Genomic DNA, 22,917 nt, shown 5'->3' with positions numbered 1-22,917 from the left:
CAGTCACCAAGTTTTGTGTGAATTCCCCCCCCCCTCGGTTATCGATTTTGTTGTGAAATTCTCCCACCCGGTCAGGTCATCCACTTTTTTGAAAATTCTCCCCGGCTGTCAAACTTTTTTCTAAATCTTCGCCCCCCTCGTCAAATTTGTCAAAACGCACAATTGTTCGTACGTACAGTACCGTTATACATACTTATTGAAATTTTATAAAAGCTGAATCAATAATTTTATTTTTGTTTAATAATTATCCATAATTAGACTAAAATTCGTTAATTAATTAGTTAACAATTTTTTTTATTTTTTAAAATGCGATCATACATTTGATAAACCTCTGCTCCTAGCTTAACTTACTATAGTTTTGAAAAATTTTACCGGAAATCAATAAAAGAATTTAATTATGACAATAAAATGAATTTGAAAGGAAAACAATGACATAAAAATGAATAAACTAAAATAATATCTCCGAGGCCAACCTGACTGTCATCTATGTAGATTGGTTGATCTAGCTTGGGGTCGAAGAGGAGCAGGTCCAACTCGATGTTGATTGGCGATTGCTTCTTGCCCCGTCCACACAATATCCATTCAGGATTCACTATGCCCCAATATTCTGGTCCTTGGTGGTGATGGTAATGATGATGATGATGATAGTAGTTTATGTTTGGTGTCATTTATTTGTTCAAAAAATTAATGGTAATACTGATGAAATAAGGTAAAATATAAAGGTAAGATATAATGGTAAAATATAATGTTGACAGTGTCACTGCTGCAAACGTCATGCGAAACGTAGGAAAGAATAACAATTTGAATACTCAGTTTTTCAAACATTTTTACATAAGGAAGGCTGAAATAATAATAATATATTTGCGAAACAAATCAACTGAATTTTTGTTGAGTCTTGTGAAGGAAAAATAATTGTGTTTAAATGAGATCTACTAAATGAAAAGTTCTGGAATTCGAACCAATTTCAGACATACTGATTTTAAAATTAATGTTTTCTTATACTAAAATTTAAATTGTGACATTAAAGTACATTTTGGAAAGAATAGTTGAACCGATAAAGTTCAGTTGCGTTGTAAATATAAAATTACATTAAAACCAAATGAACACGACATTACATTAGCAGTAACTATCCTGTCATCCGTTATATTTTTTGATATTTTATGATGATTGTTCTCATGGTTTTCAAATTAGTACGATTATGTTAATGACGACTTTAACGAAGGCAGTCCATTGTAACGACCAGCAATTGCTGCAATAACGAGCTGCAAGAACACTGGAACGAAGCTCAGACACAAAAGGAACGATAAAAAACGAACAAAATGATGACGATGAAGATGGCGAAGACGATGAAAAAGATGAAGAAGACGACAATGATGACGACGAGCTTGATAATGATAATCAGTTTAATAAGCCAATAAGAGTGAGAGTACGTATTTGTTGTGACCCCGGCCAAATCAAGGTAATTTGTTGGTTTAATGTTGCTCATAGTGGCGTGGTGCAAGTCAGCAAATGAGCGATGAGGCTCGTGCATCTGTTCAGGTCTTTCACGAAGTTTCTGCTCCTTATATGAGCAATTGTTCGCTTGTGTGTATGCGTGTGTTTATACGCTTGTGTATGTGTTCTTGCGTGTGCGTGCGTGCGTCTATAGCCTTGTGTATGTGTTCTTATGAGTGTGTGTATATTATGAATTAGTAGTATGATAAACTCAAAAGTACGTTGTTTATGGGATCCTAGGCTTCCGTGATTATTTTTAAAGGAAAAATTTTCTAAACTACATATGACCTCTGAAGAAACTGATAGATAGATTTTAAAAACAAACGAAAAATTTTATGACCGTGAGTGACATTACCAGAAAAACCCACTGCAAATGCCCCCACAGTCCACAACGTCCAGGGGATGAGGCAGCTATTGAAACATGAAACACACCAACCAGGCAGGGCATACCACATTTCAGGAAGTTGTTATTCTCCATCAAGTCGTTGAAAACTTGATTGATGTTGCATTATTCATTCGAAGAAACTGCAAAAACAACACCGCTGACAACAACAATAACAAAAAGGCAACACAACAACATCAACGCAGCAACACCCTCGCAGCAACAGCAGTGCGCAAATATTTACAACAACTTTAAAAGCATTGTCTTGTTACTTGCCGGAAGTCACATGAATTGATAGCCGTGACGTCATCATGTCGAATGAGCACAGCGGTCATGATGAACAGTTAGAAAATGAAAAATTAGAAAAGGGTGAAAAAACAAAAGACAGAGACAGATAGACAGAGAGAGAGAGAGTGAGGAGAGAGAGAGAGACGTTGAGAATATGAAAATGAAATGTGAAATGGACAATGATGATACTGGTTGAGATCGTTTCAGTGATCACATGATGCTATAATTGAAAATAAAATAAATGAAAAATTAGAAAAGGGTGAAAAAACAAAAGACAGAGACAGATAGACAGAGAGAGAGAGAGAGGAGAGAGAGAGAGAGAGAGAGAGACGTTGAGAATATGAAAATGAAATGTGAAATGGACAATGATGATACTGGTTGAGATCGTTTCAGTGATCACATGATGCTATAGTGGTTGCCATGTATTATTTTCTCGATGTGTTCTTACTGTAACTTTAATTTCAATACTGAATCTTCCAATCCAATGCAGTCTTTTTTTTAACTTGGTACAAAAACTTAAACTTATAACATGATTTAATCTGATGAAAATTTAATTTCAGATTTAGAAATCTGTATCAAATCATATCATATCAGTATTCATAACTCTACCTAGACAAAAAATTTTTCATAAATTCGTCATTCATGTATCTTCGTAAAAAAACGCCCACCAGTGAAAAACGAAGTTAAATGTTGAATTATTAGGCTTCAGGTTGAAATAATTTGCAGAAATAATCGTCAAACATCCAACAACGATAATGTCAAACAAGACGGCACCAGCCACCAACCACAAGCAGCCACATGCGGCCACATGTGCTGACCAGCTGCGAACGCCACATTTTTATGTGAAGTGCGCGCGAAATACTCGGAACCAGGACAGGTCATTTAGCAGCTAAGTAGGAAAATAAAAATCACAAATTTTTCCATATTTTTCTATTGGAATAATTTTCATTAGGAAGTTTTTGCAAGGTAGAACAAATTTTGGATTTTGTTAAATTAAGTACTTAGAGCCGTTTTTATTTCAAACAAATATTGAATTTTTCTCGGTGTAAAAAGTAAATGAACAGTTGAGTTGAATGTAAAAGTGTGAAGAAGTGAGTGATGACCCACCTGAGATGCCGCCTTCGTACGTCCACCATTCTGTCCAGGTTGTTGACGACGCTGAAATGTTCGTGTGATAAAAATAATTATGAAAAATTATATAAAAAATTTAATTTAAAATATAAATGCTTTAATGCTTAAGTGCCTGGAACTGTCATTGCAGCGGTGACTGTATTCGAGTTTAAAGAGATCCCCGCCTGTCACATTCAAAGTTTGGAACTCATTAGCGGCTGATTTGAAGGATGTTGTCAGCATCAGCTGTGATGTTTTAAACAGAATGTCGCATAGACAGGGCTTCTGCAGATAACTCGAGAGAGCAGCTCATAACTCTTCAGTACAAAACAATATTTATAATTATTTTTGAATAAAAGATACACTTCAACATCCAAGTTCAAGAAAATGTGCACACAAATAATGAATGGTCGTGGAATTTTATAAACACGTTAACTTAAAATGCGTCATGTACGCACACGCAAGAAAAAAATATTTCCCCGTAGACGCACGCACGCATACACTGCTCGATGATGAGATGATATGCATGCACACACGCAGACCTTCCTCAAACAATTCACACATAAACAAAACATTTGCTAATATAACGCGTGAATTCATTCACTCGGATATGAATTAACACACGCACACACATGCAAACACACACGCGCGTATGTATGCATGCTTACATGCATATATACGAACTCTAAACAGAAAATTTATTCGCGTTGACTAACATTTTAATCCGACTAATAATATCTTTCTTAAGGATTCACCCAACGTTAATACGCTTGTATATAATAATATTGCGCTTGTCCTGCGCGTTGTTTATGTTGGATGGACTGTTTCTGCTGTGTGCATTTTGTGCACGCGCATACAAATGTTGTATATGTATACATTGTATTCGTAATGTGCATGATGTATTAGTTGGTCACTTTTTGTGTATCGTGTGCAAGTTGCGAATGTTTCAAAGTGCGTGCGTGCGTGTCTGCGTGCGTGTGTGTTGCGTAAATATTGCATCGCAAATTTACGTACACAAGTTTTACGTATATGCGTATGAAAGTGTTCAAACTAACTTAACTTATGTGCATATTTAAATTAAAATCGATTTAAGCATGTGCGAAACTGTGTTTGCACGTATCTATGTATGTATGTTTATACGTATGCGTGGGCATGTTTGCAAGATAAGCATGTTTATGACGTGCGCATGTACGTGCACGAACGTTAGCACTCCAGCACGTTATGAGCATCTCCCCAAACATTACAATTTATGTGCACGCTCATTATGATTGCTTCGTGCGCAGTACAAACGCACAAAAGTGTACTCACGTTGTGAAACTATGTGGTCACGGCTGAACTCTATGCCTTCACACACATTTACGTACGAACATGTACACGCATATTTTTACATACATACATGCATACCTGTAAACACACATACACAATAGCACATACATCGGGGAAGCTCAAGTACATGTTTGTTTATATATTCATACTTTTAAATGTTTTTAAGAAAGATTAAATCATGTTCCATTTGTTTGAGAGATGAATTCAAATAAATCATTAGCATGCATGCACATCCATGGAGCGTTCGCACTGAGACTGTATGAAGTTTGTCTGGCTGGCATGCAATGAGGAGCGCACCAGTGGGAAGTGGGAAGGAACATTGTGTGCCAGATGAGAGGCCATCCATACTTTAATCAGCTGTTACATGCGATTGTTCCTTTTTCTGAGCGGGCGGACTGGAAGGGTGCAAGAAGAGGAGGAGGAGCAGAACAACAAAGGAGAGAATACACCGGGGACTTTACTGATTCGCATCCACAAACAAGTCCACAAAAGACAGTGTGAAAAATACTTGTTTGCGTCATGTATGCGTGTGTGTGTGTGTGTGTGTGGTGTGTGTGTGTGTCAGTGATTGGGCGTGTGATCATCCGTGTGCGTATTCGTGCGTGCGTGCGTGTGAGTGTATAAGTATAGACGCGGGCGTGTGTTTTTACAAAAAGAAATGTATTGTATTAGGATTGTCTATGTATAAAGTGCCGCGTATATTTTTGTTTATTTTTTGATATTTATGGGCATATGTAATGGACGGAGTGAGGAAACATTGAAGGTCCTGCTGCTGTATGCGCGTGCACCACTACCTACAAACAGTGATGTTTGTGTGCGTGCGTGTTATATATATATATATATATACGTATATATATATATATATATATATATATATATATATATATATATGTATATATATATATATATATATGTGTGTGTGTGTGTGTGTATTACAAAATAATAAATATAATGAAAGCATGTTTACATGTTTATTTGTGTGTATGAAGCCAAGTTTTTATACATGTATACAAACATAGACGCCGAACCAACCGACTTAGGAGGTAGGTTAGGTTAGTCCCGCAATCACTTTGGCCTACAGTATGTATGTCATAAAATATGTGGTGCTGTTGAATGATTTTTTAAATTTTGTCGTGACAAGTGTTCATTTTGCAGATTTGTTTGATAATTTTTGTCAAACTTTGTTAATTCGTACCTGTGAAAAACCGAAAAATAAAAAAAATTGACGAGTAAAAAAAATTAAAATTAAGGTCGTTCACAATTTTCACCAAATATGTACTGAAACATTTTCATCCTTCTGAAGCGATGTGTGCAAGTCGGTTCGCATGTGTGCAAGTTGGTTCGCATGTGTGCAAGTTAGTTCGCATGTGTGCAAGTTAAAAAAGGGATGTGACATCGTAACGACGACACATAAGTGAATAAAAATATACCTGTGTGTTTGTTTGTTAGTGTCAGTGTGCGCTTGGTTGTGTATGTTAGTGCCTTTACGTGATTTAGTGTAACCTTAAGGAAATATCAGACTGAATGAAAATGTTAGAACATCATCTATTAAGTAAGCTCACTTATGTGCCGGCTGCTGTTTTCAATGCAAGTGAAGCAATGATGCAGGTTTGTTCTCCATCGCTAACAATCGTTTTTACATTTGTAACACATTCTAACTAACCTAACAAACGTGAATATTATCAAATTTTTTTGTACATCACCAAGAAATATGTACAACATTTGTATGCGTTATATGCAAAGTTCTTGTACCACAATTGATATTTTTAATTAGTTTTTTACATTCTAAAATAATTGTCAATTTTTAATTAGTTTATTTTTCATTCTTAGTTTTTTTCTTTCTAAAATAATTATCAAGTATCAAGCCTCCCCGTTTCACAACAGAATGTAAAAACGTCTAATCATAACTACGTAAACGCGGCTCACTAAACTTCACCATTACCTTTTAACTAACACCACATTTCATCCAACTGGTTCTCTTTCTTCCTTTTTTCTTTTCTTCTCTCGCTCTCTTTCTCTGTCCACTACCCTTCTTTATTCCCATCTTAACCCTCGTCATGGTCTATTAAACAGGAGGAGCGCTTGTGCTGTGGAACGTGTCTGCAAGATGAATGCGATAGATATGCATCTATGAGATATGCCTACGTACGTACATGCAAGCAAGCAACCAACACACGCAACCAACACACGCAACCAACTCGCACACATTTTAATGTAGAAATCTTCTTCTCTACATGTTTCTTTGTTTGCATATTTGTTTCTTTGTTAATATCTTACCAGTTTTAAAATCAAAATTTAGAAATTTTAAACGATATATTTGTGTTCACTAATTGTATGCTAATTCTATGCAGAAAGGTCAGGTTTGGACATCCATGCGAGAACATGAAATCAGAACTACTAAGTTTGAGTTCATATTCGCCGGCACAAAATCTTAACGGCATTGAAACGAGTTCACTGAGCAGATCATTCGTGCGATGGCCTTCAATTTCTTCAACACGGACATCTTCCTAAATCAAAACTGCCACCATTAAATTAATTACGGCGAGGAGTACAAAATTATATTTAAACTAAATAAAATAAAATAAATAGTTATAATAACTTATAATGGTAATATTATAAATATTAATAATAATATTATTATTCGTATTATTAATAGTAATATAAAAATCAGCACAGAATTCGAAATATAGATAGGCATCTCATATAAACATTCGAATTATGGTATTCATCATCACTCGACACTTACTGCCGATATTGCCGCCTGTCTTTTAGCGGTTAAAATCGAAAGTCCCCAGGAAACAAAAATTGTTCAAACGTAAAATCGGGACAAGAAAAAACAACAAAACATGAAAATGACTAATAACGATATATATAAGTGGCACGCAATGTGAACAGAATTAAAAGACACATGGCTTTAAACCGATAACATAATTTAACACAACTGCACAAACGTGCACAACCGAACACACGTACACCACACACACACACACACACACACACACACACACACACACACACACACACACACACACACGCACACACACACACTCACACAAGCAAACATCTATTCACATTTGAAAGCTAAAATAACAACATTGAAAAACTTCTCACCTAACTGTTGACAGGTCAGCCAATACATTGCAACACTGAACAACATCCTTGATATGTTTTATTTCAAATAGCAACAGTAAAATAAGCAAACTCAACTGAACTTCACATTAAATCTTATTCTAAATTTTAAACTTTTTTTACATTGTATTTCAACGAATCTTTCAATTACAAAGTTTATTAATATGCGTTTATAACAACGTAAATTCTTTTAAAAAAAACCTACTTGAAGTTATTAAATTTTATATTGTGTTTTGAAGATTTTACAAAATTTTAATGAATTATAAAAAATTACCCGTGCGTACCTGTGCTATCTTAATTTTTTTCTAACATTTTCTTAAATGTACATCACAAATCTTTATAAATTCAATTTGATTTTTACCATAACAACACATTTCAGCGATTTTTAAGTCAACTTCTTCAATTCTAAACAATACATCGAGTTGTTTTACTTTTTTAAAAGACTTATCTACAAAAAAATTCAATGAACAATGATAAAAACAAATCACAGTGAAATATTTTAAACGGTATAAGCACAATTTATTACAAAACGACCAAAACTTCAAACACTTTTAATAAACGAGCATATCTTCCTCTCTTCCAGAATATTTCAACGTTTCAAAATGCAGTTTGTCCTGACTGACTAGGTGAACTAACAGGAAAATTCGCGAGAATCAGAAGCGTGTAATTTGTAGGCATTCGTCCACTGGATCACAACCGTCATCAGTTCAGTCGGTCCTCCATTCTCAATGTGCATGCGTGTTATAATGCGAGTTAATTTCTATGCGTCTAATATTGTCTTTCGCAACTACATTCATTGCCCTCTTCACTGAATTGTGTTACATTATGATTTGGATCCTGAACTTTTTCCGACAACATTTCTTATATTCCTTCAATTTATATCGCGTTTATTTAATTACTTTTTATTAACAACTCGTTGTACAACTTCAAAATATTGAAGCCTCATCACTCTACACAACTTCAAGTTCATATATTATATTTGCGCCAATATCCTAAGAGTTTTGATTTTTTTCGTAATGCAATTTTTTACTCAGTTGATAGTCTTGAAATCTTATTTTGAAACGATCAGATAAAAAACAACTTGAAAAATAGTTAATGCTTAAATATTTTAGGTGCGAAAATCATGGATATGTATATATATCCATAGTGAAAAAGTGCCGACCAAAGGATGAGGTGTTAAAATAAAAGAAATAATTTCAAACTGATGCTCCATTGCATTTAACTTTTAACGGAAGTGGATAAGTAAATAAAAAAAAGTAATCCAATTTTGGTCGTTTTACTTTTTATGTTTTCTTTCAATCTTTGACTTTTTAAAGCAAATAAATGGAACCGCGCGCGCATCTTATCCTAAAACGTTCCTTAAATGATGTTGTTGGACTGTTCAGATAATTTATATATATATATATATATATATATATATATATATATATATATATATATACTTTAAAAAATTAGTATGCTGATATTAATTTTTTTATTAGTTTTGCTGAACAACTAATACACCGTACCGATTTACTTTGCAGTAAAGCTTATTGAGCAGTTTGCCGGAATCCTACGCAACTACGACAACAAAATAATGCTAGACGCACCTTGATCTACAGTTGCCAACAATTTAAAATTTCATCCTGGGGAACTCGTCAAAGGTTAAACACACGATGTTGTTAACCAAGTATAAATATTTATAGATCTGTGTAGAGTCGTGCGAACAGTTGTACGTGTAGTTAAACGATGTGTATGCACATCAAATAGAACGATGCTCGTTTTGAACATCTGTTCATTCAAGTAGAAGATGCGCGTTGTTGAACATTTGCTGATAATTTGCGGGACGATATTTTGATTTTGCTCGTCTATAAGGTAAGTCGTTGAGTACCTTTTTTTATTTTTATACTGCCATTAAAGGTTTTTCATCGTTTTAAGTGATAATTTTAAGCTACCATTGAACATTGTTTTCAAAAATATTAAACAATTTTAGTTAACAAACACAAATAAGCCTAACTTAATCTGTCAACATCACTATAGCAGCAAACTTATCTGATCAAATAGTGAAAATGGACAATAGGAAAGATTCGGTAGCAGATGATCACATTGAAAGGTCAAGCAGTCCCAAAACTCTGCCCTCCAGAAGATCTCCATCTCCGGCTCGCAGAGATTATTCAACGTTCAGTGATGGCCACACTGATGAGAACATGAACTTCAACGTCAAAAAAAATTTGCAGGACAACACCGAAAATGATGAGCACGAACCATCAAATAGAGATGATGCTCCTCATTCAAACGCTGCTAACAAGAACCCAGTGACCACGCAGCCTGCTACCAAACCGGTGAACAACTTTGATGCTGGATCGAATAAAAAAAAGGTGGCCACCACCACTCTTCTCAGATATCCTGAGCAACAGGAAACAGAGCAGTGGTCATTTAGGTCAATTCATTTTGTTTTTAATTTTCTTTACTCCAATCCTGTATTTTTTCGCGTTAAAAATGCTTGAATGAAATTATTTGCTCAAAAAATACAAATTTGCTGTGAACAATAACACTATAAAATGTTATCATAAAATTGCTGACGAGCTTAAGAATCATTAAAATACACTTGAAAACTCCAAAACAACAACCAGATTGTTTGGATGCTTAGAAGATATCAACTTGTGCATATCGACATTTTGTTTTCCGTGCTACACGGAGGCCAGGAACGCTGCCTACTTCTACGAGGAAGAGAACGAAATGGGCATTGGATACTGCTTGGGATTCTGCGGCGTGGGAGCGGTGATGAGGTGGCGTCTTCGACAGCACAAACGCATCGAAGGTCACATGCTTGCAGACGTCGCTACGCACATGTTGTGTCCTTGTTGCGCACTCATTCAAGAAAACAGAGAAATATACGGCACTGAAGGATCACATCTGGGTGAAAAGTTGCCTATCTTGAGGAAGAAGAAGTGACGCAACTGAACTGATGGGGCTTCGTGATTTCAACATTGAACATGGTTTGGGTTTAAGCGTTTAATGTTATTTTGTGCCAATGATTCAAATATTTTTGTATTATGTCAGAAAGCTACCATATAATTAAACATACAAGACCTGATTCAGTGAGAAATAACATTAATTACTTTTATTATTATCATTATTATTAATATCATCAGTAATACTATTGCTATCATAACTTGATTGAGTGTAATTGAGTTTCAGCGAAAGTGATTTTAAGGAAGTAATTTTTTGATGAACGCATTGAAAATTATTTTCGACAAAATTAAAGATTATCAAAAAACTGAGAAAAAAGTTGAATGATTGATGCAACCAAGCTGAGATGCCATTTACCACTATCGTTTCTTTGAAGACATTTTGAATAAACTTATATAAATGTTTGAAAATTTTACTTAACATATATCTCTGGTAACGGAAACAATATTTGAAACTTGTCTGAATTAGCTAATATATCTGATTCACAATTATACATCAATGTAATTTTGCATTTGACGTATCTTAATATATTCTGAATTATTGATTGCACGCACAAAACAGGCAACGATCATTTGAACATGATAAGCATTATCAAGCAAATATATCAGATCTCTCTAAATAACATTTTCTTTGTTTAATTATCCACTTGAATATTTATTTATGTTATTTTATCTAAGAAAAATCATTTATTTATACATCTAAACAAATTTTTTATTTGATTTGATTAATTGGTTGGATCAAGAGTCTAATTAGCCAAAAATTTTAAAATACTTTTCCAAATCAGTTTTCAATTAAATTGTTTATATAGTTAAAAATGAACATTTTAAAGAAAATTTAAAACCTTATGATTACAAAAATTTATTATCAAGTATTTCTGGTTCGAAACAAATCATCGTCAATAAATTTGTTGGAACAGGAGAAAAAAATAACTACTTGCATTTGATATAAAATCAGAACAACTGTGAATGTAATGATTAAACACATATAACATATCACATCATACCATTTCTTATATCATAACATATATATCGTAGCATTGTGGTGAACATTTGATCAAACTTCTTATATTTTATATACCATATAATGCGTGAAGACAACTCAAAAAGAAAACTCTTGATATACAAATTTTAGAATAAAAAATGTTAAATTTAGAACAAAAAATGTTAAATTTATTCAACGCACTTAAAATATATTCTATCCAACTAGAACTGTTTTATTCAGAGCGCTTGAACTTGAACTTAACCTTTCAATGAATTTACCTCAAAGAAATCAACCAAACATAACAATTTGAAGTATCAACAAGTCTCCAGATATCATTAACATTACAAGCAGAATGTTTTTTCAAACAAATCACAATTAAAGTTGGAAAGTAAAAATTTTAGAAACCGAAAATTTTGGAAACCTTTTAAACACGTGAAAGGAACGGTGAAATGCACGTAGTAAATACGTAACTTAAATTTTATGAATGGACAATTGGAAATTATATAAATAAAAATGATAATATAATAATAATAATAATAAAATGATAATAAAGCCAGTTACTAAAAATGCAAAAGCAGGTTGTTTTCAGACAAAAATTTGTCGTCAATTGACATGAAAACCAATTGGCATAGTTGAAAATAAACATGCATCCATCTCAAATTACAAACACAATTTTATTTTTATTTTAAAAAATGATTAATGAAAAAAGCGAGGCACATTTAAGCAAAACTTTATGGAATTCAAATATCAATATCGGATTAATGAACACAATTTCACGATTAGACAATATAATTTATTCAGTGGCACAATGCAATAAATAAATTAAGTAACAAATTTACAACTTTATGTAAAAATAATTTTCATAGCCTAAAACAGTGCCGTGAATCAGAAACTTTGCATTGAACAGAGCATCTCTACCAAACAAAAAACAGCACTACAAGCTGGAATCAGCCAAAATTGAAGCAAGTTTTTTTAACCTGACATTCAAATCGGCTTCAGTGCTACCAGTAGTGCTCCTGTGATTGAGCTGCAACAAAATCGTGTACTCGTGCTCTGTGAACTGTTTGCCTCTTTCGAAACATGCCTTCATCACCTCGTCGGGACTCAAATACAAAAGTTCATAAAATTGTCGAGCATGGTCCAAATCCGGCTCCCTGTTTCCGGTGATGTTGGATAAGCACTGCTGCACTGCGTGAACATTCCTGCACATTTTTTTCACCCCATTTTCATTGATACGCTTCAACACCTGGGCCGATCCAACGAGAATGGTTGATATGAGATGTCCCAAGCCTTGAAAGACGTAACTAAATTTTGGCTGTTGCAGGCTTTGTGACATGACTTCTTCCAATGAAATAAGATCTTTATTAAGTCGTAGCACATTTTCATCAGGTTCCAGTTTATCAATCACTCCACAATAATCGGATTTGGGAATGCGAAGTAAATGATGGAAACAGTGGACCCTGGCTTCCAAATGTAGAACCAATAAGCACACTTCTGATAAATCTTCATAATGACGGGAGAGTGACTTTAATGCCACCAAAGTGTCTTTATTGACCTGGTAATGTGATGAGCCATCAGGAATCTGCTTTGCACTATCAGTGGCAGACACAATGAATCTTGCACCAGTCCCTGATTCCAAACCATTGGAAAAATCTTTTATTCGACTAGAGAACCATTCCATACTTTCACAAAGATTTCCAAGAGTTCTCAAGATTGCAGTGTCACTAATTATTTCATTAAAAAGAACATTTGACTCATTTCCAGTTAACAAGTTGTTGGTAAGTACAGTTGATTCTTTGGCATTCATTGCTCGTAAATCCTCATCTGATATTTGAGTCTGTTCTTCATCGGAGACTGAGACCTTCTTGAGGTCAAGGAAATTTGGAAGTGAACGAAGAAACCTGCTAATATCATCATCTTTCATCCACAAAGCACTCATCACTTTTTTCTCTTCCAGTTCCGGATTGATGCACTCTTTGTAGGAAGCTTGACAGACATTCAGGTACTCTTGCAATGATTTGCATATCAGGTTCATAAACTTTGAGGAATAATCAGGCAGGTCTCTCATAAGAGTGCATGTATTCTGAAGCAACTCTGCAACAATGACACTGCTCTGTAGGATCGGTTTCACAAGAGAGAATGCCCTCTGAGTGTGCTGGTCAGCCAGTTTCTTCTTCATCTCAGGTGACTTGGCAGCTTGTGATATAATCATGTCAGCTTCGTTTTGGACTCTTATTAAGAACACACCTTCAACGAATTCTTTGATGTAAGCTTGAAGAGACAATGAGCCATGGGCCACTTTTGTTGTCTTCTCTGCTTCAGCAAGAAAACTTTTTAGACTGTTGTAAATAGCAGTGATGTTTTCTGGACATCTCTTACAGACAAAGATGTGTGGTCCATTGAATGTGCTCATTTTGTTGCCTGCAGCCAGATCATCTGATCCATAACATTCCTGCCTCTGTTCTCTCATGTAGTTGTCCATGGAGATGGCATGTGATGACTTGTTGAACTTGAACAGGAAGCCCTTCTTTGGTTTCATTGGTTTCTTCTTGCTGAAGTATGATGACGTGTCGATGACGTCATTTGGTGATGACGAAAGACGTGAAGCTGATTCATCGACATCAAGATACGAGCAAAGAAGGGATTGCATGACTGATTGAATCTGCAGACAAGAAGAGATCAATCATTGTCTTAATCATCAATAAAAAATATCTTTTCAACTAAGATTTATAACCAATAAATATAAAATTTCAAATTTATTAAAAATCATCTGAATAAATTAATCACTACCTTGCTCCATAAGTCCATAATGTCGTACAGATTAAAGTCACCCTGAGAAGATTTTACATTTTTGATGCGTCTCATGTTGGCCAGCAAAATTTCATGAACTTTTGATACGACGTGAAACTGTTTGAAAATCAATTCAAGCATTTCTAGGAGATACTGAGGTTGCTGAAGCTGACTCAACTCCTCGCCCTCCACATAAGCATAATCAGCAACTTGTTGGGAAGCTCGTCGAACGATGGCCACTAACCCTGGTCCCATTCTTCTCTTCAAGTATTCTACAGCATCAGGCATGCGATTCAACTTAGCTAATGACTCTATCAGAATGGAAATAAAATTAACAATATTTGAATCAGGTGAGTTGTTGATGTCTTCTGTGACAGGCTCAGTTGAGTCAGAAACTGATTTTGTATCAACATTCATCAACAGTTTTATTGCATTGTCATCCTGAATGATACTATCGTCCTCTATTATTTCTTTGCTTTTAAGCCCGGATTTAAGTTGTGGTTTACTTTTACTTTGTCTTTGTGATCCTTGCCTTTGGAAGTGTTTAACCACACCAAGTGTTGATTTCACATAAATTAAATTGTCCAATTCTTCAGTTAATTTGTTATACAGTTCATCCTTTTTCGAAACCAATTCGTTTTTAATATCCTTTAAACCTTCCACACAGGACAGATCATTATTAAGCATTTCCAAAGATGACATCAACAGAGTTGTGAAACTGAGGTAATGCCTAGATTCCAGGTGCTTCCTCAACTTATCGTGAACGTTTTTTATATTTTCAACTTCATCCATCATTGATGAAACAGTTTTGTACTGGATGCCTTCCACCCACAGCCTTCTCAATTCATCTCTCTTACAATGGAGTAAATTCTTACAGGAAAGTAAATTTTCTTTGACCAGTTTTATTTTTTCTTGCGAGCAAGATATCCTAGATGATATTTTACTGAAAGCTTGAATGATGGAAGTCAGGTCAGTCAGATGGTCAGTGATCATGTTATCCAGCTTTCTATCACTTTCCTTGAATGCTTTCTCCAGTCGTATCTTCTCATCATCTCGTTGTTGAACATTTGCACTGGATGACAAGGCTCTCACAATGGACATTAACAAACCGGCTGCTTCTGACGGTGTCTTGGCATCTTTTGTATCTTTTGACATTCTGCCAACTGTCAGTAAAAAATTTGGAAAAAACAATTTCACTTCAAATGATTTGTAAATTTTAATTTACTTTTAATTCATTTAATTTAGTTTTTGAAAAAATTCTAGCTAAGATTTAAAATTATTAATTTAAACATGAATATTACTTAAATGTGTGACAGCTTATAAATAGATAATAAAATATATCACACATAACCGTAACATGAGATGAGTGTTTATTTATGTTATCTATGACAATCAATCAAAAAACATTCAATTCTTTTATCATATCAATTTATTTTATCTAGCTGCTAGCTAAGCTTGCTCTTGACTATAATATGCTTTACTACATTAATATTTATATCAACGATTAGCATCTTCAATTAATTTGTTGTAATATTATTATGTGAAATTTTATGCTATGTATAAAAATTTTTTCTAACTTTTCTGTCTACCTGACAAGTGTTAAACTATGACACAACATATATTATTATGCTGAACATGAAAAATAATATATTTATAATAATAATAAAAATATATAAGTCAGTTAAATAACTTGAAAAATCAACAGCAGTCATATACTTTATTTTTAAAAATGATAGTCAAATATTTCATTGATAGTCAATATTTTATTTCATTATTAGTTAAATAATTATTAAAATTAAATTAATAATTATTTAATAAAAAAATTAATTATTTGAGCAATCCAAAATGAAATGAGGATCACACAAGCAATTATCCTATTATTGGAAAAAACTTGTACTCATGCCATGATGATATTTATTTATCAGATTTTTAAATTTAATATTTAAAAATGTATATTTAATTTTATTAAATAAAAAACAAAAAAATCATGAAAATTATAAAAAAAATCAAATCATGATAACTGTCTACAAACACTTACGTTTCTATTAAAAAATTAAATTTAAATGTTAGTACATTTATTATTAATATTATTATTATTACTATATAATTAGATAGATTTAAATAAAAACATAATCCAAAGGTAAATTAACTTTTTATTCACTCTATGTCTATTTACTTCAATCCTTATTTATCGCCAACCAGCGAACAAATGTAAACAACGAAACCACGAACCAGCACAAAAATAATTTGTTAATTATTTCATTTGAACTTATTGATGAAATTTATTATTATATGTATGTATATATAATGAAAATTCTAATTATATGTATATATATAAAATGATATTTATTATAGCACAATATAATATGTTATGATATCTATTATACATATATAATGATACACATACAACATATTATAATACTTATATAATTATATGAAATATCATAGCATGATATTATATAATATAATGTATTGTAAAAGACTAACATAATAATGTATGTATATAAAATGATTTATGCACAGAAATAATATATAATGGTAGTGTGTATTCATGTACGTATATAATTATACCAAACTCTTATAATGAGCTTGTCTTCAAAAAGGAATTTAAAATTGAAGATTTATTTTGGATAATTGTTTATGTTAGAGTTTTATGTTTCATTTTATGCTGTTCCAGATGAAGTATCTTATCGCATCGTTTATCATAGAAAAAACTTAGTTGATTTGGGATGAGTGAAAAAAACTATTAATCACAAATTAAAGGGTGTGTGTGTGCCTGTGTAAATGTGTGTGCGTTTGCGTATGTGAGTGGAGATATGTTTGTGTTGGTTGTTTTTTAAAATAAACTATTAACTTTTTGGCACAATTTTTCATAAATTTCTAAGGATATGGTAAGAAAATTTCACGCAAATCGTTTTGTACATCTAAGCAGAGCATTAGATGTACAAAACGTTTACTGTACAAATAAATATTATTGATTCGAAATCTGTCGAGGAATATAGAATGAATGACTACAAATAAAAATTATTAATTCTTTTGTGAGCCGTCTTTTGTTGTTATAATTTTCCTAAAAACGATAAATAATTTTTTTTGTTAGTGGTTAACTGGATACATTGACACTTCAGTAGGTAGACACGACATCAGCAACCTCTTGCACTTGATTTAAACCTGTCATTTAATCCATCATCTTCATATTTAAGTCAGCAGCTAGAAAGAATAGTTAGATAATACTTTGAACTGATGGCAATCGACTATTCTTTGCTTTGTGGCAGCATTTGTAGTTGGTACAGTGGCAACTAACAGACCAACTATTCAACATTCAACTATGTCTATTATAAATATACATTATATATATATATATATATATATATATATACAATTATACAAAACTATATTTTTGGCAGATAAATGTTTGTACGCACTAATATTTGTTTTCGAAAAACCAGATGCTCAGAACGAATATGCAGACAGAAACACATCATATGTCTATTATAAGTATATGTGCCATACAACGATGTAATGTTTAGCAATGAATTTTGTTCGCATGATATAGGTAATGATTTATCATTCATAATCTTAACTTATGATCAATAATATTTAATTAATTTTTTATTACCATTTTACTATTTGGTAAAGCCTTAACAAGTGCAAGTAAATAAATTTGTTTTTTTTAATGATTTTTGTACGTGTGTTTTGGTATCATGTTGAATTTTAATTAAATAACTATTCCGTTATATTAAGTCACCAAATTATATCAAATTGTAATTAACAAAAACCTCAAAAATTTCATTTGAAAAGATTAAAAATGGGAAATGCATGCCCAGGATTGTGCTGGTCAGTATTTTGGTTTATTGGACTTCTTCTCATCGCTTGGCCAGTTGCCATTGTTATTGCCGCCTTCTACATTTTGCTCATACCTTTCAGCGTTTGTCTTCCCGCTATTAAAGAACCATGTAATAAGTTATTGCAGCTTGTTCAACTGCCACTTACTTTCGCTCAAAATATGTGCGACAAAAAGGCTTGTGTTGGTTCGTGAGGAGTGCGGTCGTCCCTTCCCATCATCAATGCACCAATACACTCTTGTATTATATACAAATGAACAAGTTGAAAATTTCATTAGAAACAATAATGAATCAACATTTTCATAAAAATTTTGTTGTGTGGGTTCATTTTTAACGTTATTCAGCTGGAACAGAACGATAAATAATATAATATTATAATTCGCTGGTTGAAAATTAAAATAAACTGTTAAAATGATTTTTCTCTCTCTATCAAGAAATAATTAAATATAATACATAAAAATGAATTATTGCTAAATAACATTTTTTCGTTAAGGGTTCTCAAAATAAATTGTCGTCGTTACTAGTAAAAAACTACCAGCTTAATTCACATCAATTCACTAAATTAGCATAACATTCCAAATAATCGAACTACAATATGTGTTCAGTAACACCTGAAGAATGAAAAACTACCCTGTCGATTCAAGATACTATATACCAAAAACGTCGAGATAGTAATACGTTTTCATTTTCAGGAGATTGAGTACTACATGAATCTAGTAGGAATCTACTAGCATAATTCACTATATCAGCACCACATTAAAAAAAATCAAACAATACTGCATGTTCAGTTTAACCAAATGATAACTATTCTGTCGATTCGATTCATATGATTCTTTATGTATATAAATATATAAATGTCGAGATTTCCATTACTAAATTACACATTTTTATGCTCACAAAATTGACTAATGCTTGAATCTAGTAACAAAAATACATCTATAAAAATGCCAGATTTAATATTTCAAGACCGGTTTAGAACCAAACAAAACAGATTTTTGCCACAAGCTGTAAAATTTTATCCACAACCGTAAAATTTTAAGTTCATTTCGATTGTGACTGCATATCCGTAGTTAATGTCGATCTAAGAGGCTTTTCATGAGTTCGAATTCACACAAATTCATTTTTACAAACAGGACATTGCAAGACAGGCAAAACTTTGTAGAGCATCAACTAAATATGTTTTACTGTAACTAGATGATTTTTCACAATTAAATTATCGTAATTTAGCAAACGACTTTAATGGGTTACCAGCATTTAATGGATTGGATTCTTCGTACAGATTCACTGCTCATCGCTTATATTCGCTTAAATGTAAACAAAAAAGTGCGGGTTCAAATTTAAATTTGGTTTTTTTATTATACATTTGCCCATTTTAATGTGTATATTATATTAATTTTATTATTTAATTATATTTTAGTTTAGTTTATTTTTTGTTTTACCACGTGGTAAGTTTTTCCCTGGATTGATTTTCGTTAATTTAATTCAAATTGGAATTTCTTCACCATGAATTTTGATTTGAATGGCACTCACACTGAACACAACCGACCAACAGTTATATTATATTTGGTATTCGTTTCAAATTTTAAAAGTGGAATTAGTTCACAATTTTGATTTTTTATTGAGAATATAGCCTTTGATAATTTTATTAGTTAACCATTTCATTTACCATTTATCTGCATTGATCTCATAATTTATTAAATATCAACAATTACATAAATAAATAAATAATTAATTTTTTTAGCATATTTAATCTTGAAACTATATTACCAACGTAAATAATTGAATTTTTTATTTATTTTTACATCAAGATGGAACGCAGATCAAGCATTGCTCTAAAGAGAAAGAGCTTTGATGCAGTTGACAGTACATTAGCAACTTACTCTGCCATCTCATCTGCGATTGAAGAATCATTCAAGGCAGCATCCAGTGCCATCTTGGAAAAAGATGAACTAATTAATGATTACAAAGAAAAATTGCCTGATGTCCATGAAATTGCTAAACGTTCATCCAGATTGGTACATTATTTGGATAATTCTGATGACTCATTACACTCCAATTACACCAGCTATGTCAAAAAGCTGGCTCAGGAAGAGAAACAGTGGAAAAGTTTAGTGGCAGAACTGGGTGAACAAATTTCAAACATAGAAACTACGTATCCAAATATAGAATCTCTACCTACTCCTGGACCTGAAAATACATCTAAAAAGAATCTGGCAATCTTAAAAAAGAAGTTGTGTATTGATAAATTGAGATTGCAATTAGATGCAGATGATAACAGTTTGATGGAATGTCTAGTACCAAGTATAGAAAGAGTTAAAGAGTTGATCAGTAAGAATAAAAAATGTTTGTCCAATAAGGCAAAGTTGTTGAACTCAACTTATATCATTGACACAAAAATTGTATTGTCTCGCATATTTTAACTGAAATACAAGTACACATTTTTTGGTATTTTTATAAATTGTTTATATTCCACATTTCAAAAAAGTGTTTTTAGATTTTAATAAAATGAAGTGATCATCAAATGTAATATTTTTTGAAACATGTGCAAACACTTCTGAGAAATTTAGATATTATTTCAAAATTAGAGAAAAGCATTCATTGCAGTACCCAGCACATCTGCTGTTTCCAAAGTTGGTGCAACCCCGAAAAGCACCGAGACATAGTGTTGCAGCCACCTTAGTTCTCTCTTCTGATTCTTTCATTATTTCATTAAATTTTAAACTGATGTTCATGTCTTCTACTTTAGATGCTAAAAGTGAAAATGGCAAATTAATTTGCAAATTTTATCAAGTTGATCAGATTTGATAAACTTTTGATAAAAATCCATCAAAACATACTCTGTCTGATTGGGTCAGCTAGATGCACGTGATCGTAACAGTAGGGAGCTGTGTATCTGGAAACGAAGTTGAGGCATTCAGGATATTTGCAGGTAGTTCTCATCAGGGATGGTTTTTCTTCTTCATCTTCAACTTAAAAAAAAAGATTTATGATAAATGTGGAAATTTTAACTACAAATATTTTTGAGGAAACCTGTCAAACCTAAATTTGTTTCAGAAAATTTCAAAGTCAAAAGATCATAATCTGGAGCGGTTGGTTCTGATTCTGCTAAATGAAGAAGTGGCGTTTCCAGAAGTGGTGTGTCCAACAATTGTATTCCTACAGTGTTTGTTGATTGAGCACGTGTTGTATCATATGAATGGAAGCAAGTGGCATTTGATGGTTGGATGCACGTTAAAATTGATGGTTGAGCATGTGTTGAGCTTGATGGATGAATTTGTGCAATGTTACATGGTTGGACTGCTGTTTTGTTCGATGCCTGATTTAAGAAACATTTGGAACATCTACGTTCACTTTTTAAAAGGTGATGTCCCTCTGTGCAGCAAATAATACCTCCATAATTACATTTGTCTCTGAATTTAGATTTATCACTGATAGAGAGTGGTAGTAATTTAGCAAAAAGTTGATTATTTCTTTGTTTCCTTGATTTCCCGCTGACCATGTAACTTTGAAGCAATCTACAAATGTTATCTTTGCTGTTTTCTTCAGGTAACAAAAATGCTGAGTGTAAGTTTTTTGAATGCCAAGTAAATAATGGTATGACTGGAATATTTTCAAAGTTCTTGTCCATCAAAAGTGGATAGAATTTTTTTGAGTTTTCATAAAGTATTATCGGATAACGGACACATATTGAGAAATTTGAGAGGAGAGGCATATATATTGATTGTATATTATCATTTCCACTCAGTACTACAATTGTTCTCCTGACAACATTTGCAATAATGAAAATAAATAATTTAAAGGTGGTGTCATCAAAGAATAATTCATGCTTGAGATCAGGCTTCAGTACTAAATACTGCATCATTTTGGATTGATCCTGAGAGAAGTAAAAAAATATTTTAAATTCAATATTAAGATACAAGTATTCTTAAAAATAAGCATGTTACTTTAAAATTTGCCATTGGGTCTTCGTGCATCCATCTTTTCATGTAAAGATTTTTGTGAAACTCATAAGATTGAAGACTTTCAAGTAGAATTTTTGAGCTGCTTGCAACATCTGTTTCTCCAAACATGTAATAACTCACAGCATTTGTCACATTCATTGGATGAGTGTCTGATGGAAAAGTTATTTAAAAAATATGGAAGTGAATAATAATAATAATAAGTTATGCACTTTAACTTAATAAACCTGCACTGCACAACACATATTATAACACAGCAAAACATGTGATAAGGCAGTTCACTACTGATAAGTTGTACACCGTACAAGCTTTTTCACTCTTGTGCAATGACAGAGCAAAATTAGGTGGTCGTTATTATAGAATAAGTAAGTATAAATCTCTTTTAAAATTACAAGAAAGATGATACTGTAGATTTCAAACAGAACATACTTGATTTTGGCATTTTAACAGGATACAACTCGGTACATTTAGGAAACCAATTTATAATTTTCTCTGACAATGCTTCGTCCAGGGCTTTGTGATCAACATCTGACACTCTTTTTACGTAGTACGTATGATCATAGTTTTCTTGAGTATCTTTGAAGGCTTTGTGATCAACATTTGACACTCTTTTTATGTGACATGTATGCTCATAATTTTCTACAATATCTTCAAAACTATTCAT

The 22,917-nt window shown here is 32.7% G+C and overlaps 5 protein-coding genes across 5 annotated transcripts in view; 2 read left to right on the top strand and 3 right to left on the bottom strand.

The window, feature by feature from the left end:
* Positions 1-3,311, bottom strand: part of HELRODRAFT_68435 (hypothetical protein) — a gene marked incomplete at both ends in the record, with an annotated part of 15,557 nt that extends 12,246 nt beyond the window's left edge. The window contains 2 exons of the mRNA XM_009026982.1: positions 474-613; positions 3,272-3,311. Coding sequence (XP_009025230.1) covers positions 474-613; positions 3,272-3,311 — 180 coding nt within the window. The remainder of the gene's footprint in view (positions 1-473; positions 614-3,271) is intronic.
* Positions 3,312-9,777: 6,466 nt separating this feature from the next.
* On the top strand, positions 9,778-11,449 carry HELRODRAFT_189206 (hypothetical protein; the record flags this gene model as incomplete). The annotated part of the gene is made up of 2 exons (XM_009027280.1): positions 9,778-10,148; positions 10,342-11,449. 2 exons carry the CDS (start codon positions 9,778-9,780, stop codon positions 10,661-10,663), a joined length of 693 nt encoding a protein of 230 aa, XP_009025528.1. The 3' UTR covers positions 10,664-11,449.
* A 570-nt stretch (positions 11,450-12,019) lies between these two features.
* On the bottom strand, positions 12,020-15,607 carry HELRODRAFT_186534 (hypothetical protein; the record flags this gene model as incomplete). Its single annotated transcript, XM_009027279.1, has 3 exons — positions 12,020-14,036; positions 14,241-14,324; positions 14,453-15,607. The coding sequence occupies 3 exons, from the start codon at positions 15,605-15,607 to the stop codon at positions 12,597-12,599; spliced, it is 2,679 nt and encodes an 892-aa protein (XP_009025527.1). The 3' UTR covers positions 12,020-12,596.
* Positions 15,608-20,102: 4,495 nt separating this feature from the next.
* HELRODRAFT_163399 (hypothetical protein) lies at positions 20,103-20,714 on the top strand (the record flags this gene model as incomplete). The annotated part of the gene is made up of 1 exon (XM_009027278.1): positions 20,103-20,714. One exon carries the CDS (start codon positions 20,103-20,105, stop codon positions 20,712-20,714), a length of 612 nt encoding a protein of 203 aa, XP_009025526.1.
* A 150-nt stretch (positions 20,715-20,864) lies between these two features.
* Positions 20,865-22,917, bottom strand: HELRODRAFT_163398 (hypothetical protein; the record flags this gene model as incomplete). Its single annotated transcript, XM_009027277.1, has 6 exons — positions 20,865-21,043; positions 21,132-21,263; positions 21,325-21,450; positions 21,685-22,168; positions 22,239-22,405; positions 22,683-22,917. The coding sequence occupies 6 exons, from the start codon at positions 22,915-22,917 to the stop codon at positions 20,865-20,867; spliced, it is 1,323 nt and encodes a 440-aa protein (XP_009025525.1).

The sequence above is a fragment of the Helobdella robusta genome (assembly GCF_000326865.2).
Source record: "Helobdella robusta unplaced genomic scaffold HELROscaffold_5, whole genome shotgun sequence".
NCBI classification, from domain to species: Eukaryota; Metazoa; Annelida; class Clitellata; order Rhynchobdellida; family Glossiphoniidae; genus Helobdella; species Helobdella robusta.
Note: the sequence above shows the minus strand (reverse complement) of the source record. Positions and strands in the feature narration are given on the sequence as shown.